Raw genomic sequence first — 3,124 nt, 5'->3', positions numbered from 1 at the left:
AGTAGCCTCAGCCTCAGTACAGTAGCCTCAGCCTCAGTAAAGTAGCCTCAGCCTCAGTGGGCAGGTGAACAGATCATCAGAATAAGGCCACAGGTGAAGCTCGTTGGTTGTCATGACTAAAATAAACAAACAGAATTAACAGCTTCCTGCTGAGGACTAATGGATTGTGCTCAGAGCTGATGATTAACTGGGTTTAGCTCTCCTGATGGTCGTACAGTCCACAGGGAATCTGTGCCTCTCAGATACGGCAGGTCAATGAGTCATAAATTCTGTACAAAGTCAGGTGATCTTCAAACAGGAGACTTTATAGGCTTTGTTTTGGTCCTTTTTCCAACACTGCTGTGCTCGGCTGTTCTCTGATCTAAAATCAGGACTCTGTAAGTGAACGAGTTTAAAATCGCAGATAAAATCACAAAAAATCTAAATATTAAAAACAACTCCCGACACTAAAAAGAAAAGCTTCATATCAACAACATAATCATTTGTCAGAAACACAAATAAAACAATAAAGTGTCCTTGTTGATCAGACTTCAGGCTTGTTGGCTCCAACACTGTTAAAGGAAGAACTGGTTTGTTGTTTTCAGGAAACAATCAGCTCTTCTTCACACACAAAATAAAATCATTCCTGAGCTCCAGGCTTGTTTAGGTTTTAGTTTGTGACTGGTTTCCAGTCTGACCAGCTGCCACAGCAGACATAGGAAGAACCCCTCATTTAACAAATAAAAAACATCAAGCGTCTGTATTTCTGAGTATTTAAGGCACTTGGGAAGTTTTTTTAGTTTCCAAATTAAAGTTGAAATGCTGAGATTAAATATTATTGACATAAAAAGTCTAAATTTGATTTAAAGACTAACAAATAACGAAAAATCATCTTATCTGAGCCAGAGACTGTACTTATTGTGTATTATTGATGTTGTATATCTGAGGGTTGTTAGTGTACTTTTACTGCAGTAACTTCAAAATAACAAGAAGTTTTTTATATTTTAACAGGTAGCAGGTGTGGTTAATTAATCCTGCAGCAACACACAAATTATTTCAGTCGACTTTTTCTCTAAAGTTTTTCTGCGAATTAAAATGAGACTTTATTTATTTATTTATTTATTTATTTATTTATTTATTTATTTATTTATTTATTTATTTATTTATTTATTTATTTATTTATTTATTTATTTATTTATTTATTTATTTATTTATTTATTTATTTATTTATTTATTTACTTATTTGTTTATTTATTTTTGAAAAACCACTTCTCATTTGTTTAATGTTAAAAAGTATTCTGTGCAGAATACGACCAACACATGGAGCAGTGTTTCCTCACAGGTTTACCCACAGACCTTTCATGTTCTCCCTGTGCACCTGTGGGTTTTCTCCAACATCCCAAAACCATAAGCTGTGGTGAGGACATGTCTCTACGTGTCCCCGCTGGACTGAAACCTGTCCAGGTCTCTGTGATGGACAGAAGACATGTCTTTCACAATGACTGTTGGAAAAGCGAGGAGTGAAAATGGGTGAAAATAATAATCCAGTTTCCTTTAAATACTGAGAACTTTCTGTAAACAATCCTGTAATCTGACTTTTTTCTGTAAATAAAAACATTTAATCGATAATCTAAACATCAAGTCTTTAAAGTTGAAATGTATTTTTTTATTCCTGTTAAACTTTAAACACATGAAAGTCAAACACTAAGCTGGTTTCAGGCACAGAATGGGTCATAACACCAGATTATTACAAATCTTCTAGATTGTTGTTTAGTTTTCATTCTAATAAATAATTAATTGCTGTCATTTTTCTTAATTTGTGTAAAGCTAACCTTTAATCCACATTAAAGGAAATGGAGGGACGAATGATTCGACGCTCATCTCTTGTTCTGGGTCATAAATCCATGTGTGCCGGACCGGTCTAAGGTCCAGAGAGGATCAGATTACCTGGATCAGAGACAGCGCCGTCACCTGAGAGGCTGAGTCAGCAACTCTGGCTCAATAATCCCACCATCAAAGATTAACACAAAGCTTGTTCTTCTCTGAAATGATAAGTGATAAGAAGTAAAAGTCCCTGTAGAACCGACGGGCCACAGATCTGCTGCTGTCAGACTGAACGGGTCAAACCTCGTCTCATTCATGACAGAACAACAAACTGAAATTTAAAAGGTTGGTGTTTTCAGCACATCTGAAGCTACATCATTGGTGAGAGAACTGCAGGGTTCTACCAGCTGCAGGGACTCCAGGGGATCCTGTGGGGTTTTGACTAAAGACCTAATTAGCAGCTTTTTAACGAGTATAAGGTGATAAAAACGTGCAGGTGTCAGCCTGCTGGGAGCTCAGCCTCTTTAGGAGCTCGTTCATCTTGCACTCTAAGACATTTGGCGTTGATATGTTGTTTTTGGTTTGAAGTGAAGGCTGGCGTTACCAGTTTATATTTTTGGCTAAGAACAGAATAATACTGGCGGTCAGCCTGACCCGATGAGTGTCTCTCAGTTCGATGGGCAGCTTTAGAGGACAGAGTCTCCATCTTTGTTTTTGACGTCCTCCTGAGGCTTCTGGTGTTCTATCATCTTCTGATCCGCACCCTGCTCCTTGCTCTGGGCCTCCTTGTCCTTCCTCCTGTGGCGGGCCTCCACCCAGGGGATCAGACACAGCAGGATGCCTCCGATGATGGGAGGGATCCCCGCCAGGTAGAAGGCCATGTCGTAGCTCCCCAGTTTGTCCCTCAGGAAACCTGCAACCAAACACCAGGAGCAGATAGATCCCAYGTTTAGTTTCAACTGGTAAAACATTACAAAAGTGCTTTAAGCAGKTTAAAATGAGAGCAATTAAAAGGTTTTATGATTCTATACAGAATCAGCAAAGTAAGAAGGTATGAGCTCAGCATTCTTCAGACCTTTTCATGATCATGAAGCTCTTACAGATGGCTTCAACAGGTAACAGATTGTAACACTGCCAGTTTTAAACATATTTGCTGCAGTAGGAGAGGTCTGGTCCTAATCATCGTCCTACTTTGAGTAATAAAACATTGAACAATTTTGGCAAGAAAGGTATGGGGTGCAGTTTGTAAAGTTACACAGTCAAAAATTTCCACCAATATTTTTGTTTATTTAGACTTTTATAAGAAAAAAAGAACATTTAT

At 38.1% G+C, this 3,124-nt stretch overlaps 1 protein-coding gene across 1 annotated transcript in view; it reads right to left on the bottom strand.

Annotated features, from left to right (window-relative positions):
• Window positions 1–1,623: 1,623 nt before the first annotated feature.
• Window positions 1,624–3,124, bottom strand: part of slc16a10 (solute carrier family 16 member 10) — a gene marked incomplete at its 5' end in the record, with an annotated part of 26,742 nt that continues 25,241 nt past the window's right edge. The window contains 1 exon segment of the mRNA XM_014030679.1: window positions 1,624–2,716. Within this exon segment, the coding sequence (XP_013886133.1) occupies window positions 2,490–2,716 (227 nt within the window).

The sequence above is a fragment of the Austrofundulus limnaeus genome, unplaced genomic scaffold, assembly GCF_001266775.1.
Source record: "Austrofundulus limnaeus strain Quisiro unplaced genomic scaffold, Austrofundulus_limnaeus-1.0 Scaffold1102, whole genome shotgun sequence".
NCBI lineage: Eukaryota > Metazoa > Chordata > Actinopteri > Cyprinodontiformes > Rivulidae > Austrofundulus > Austrofundulus limnaeus.
This window is presented reverse-complemented; position numbering and strand designations above follow the sequence as displayed.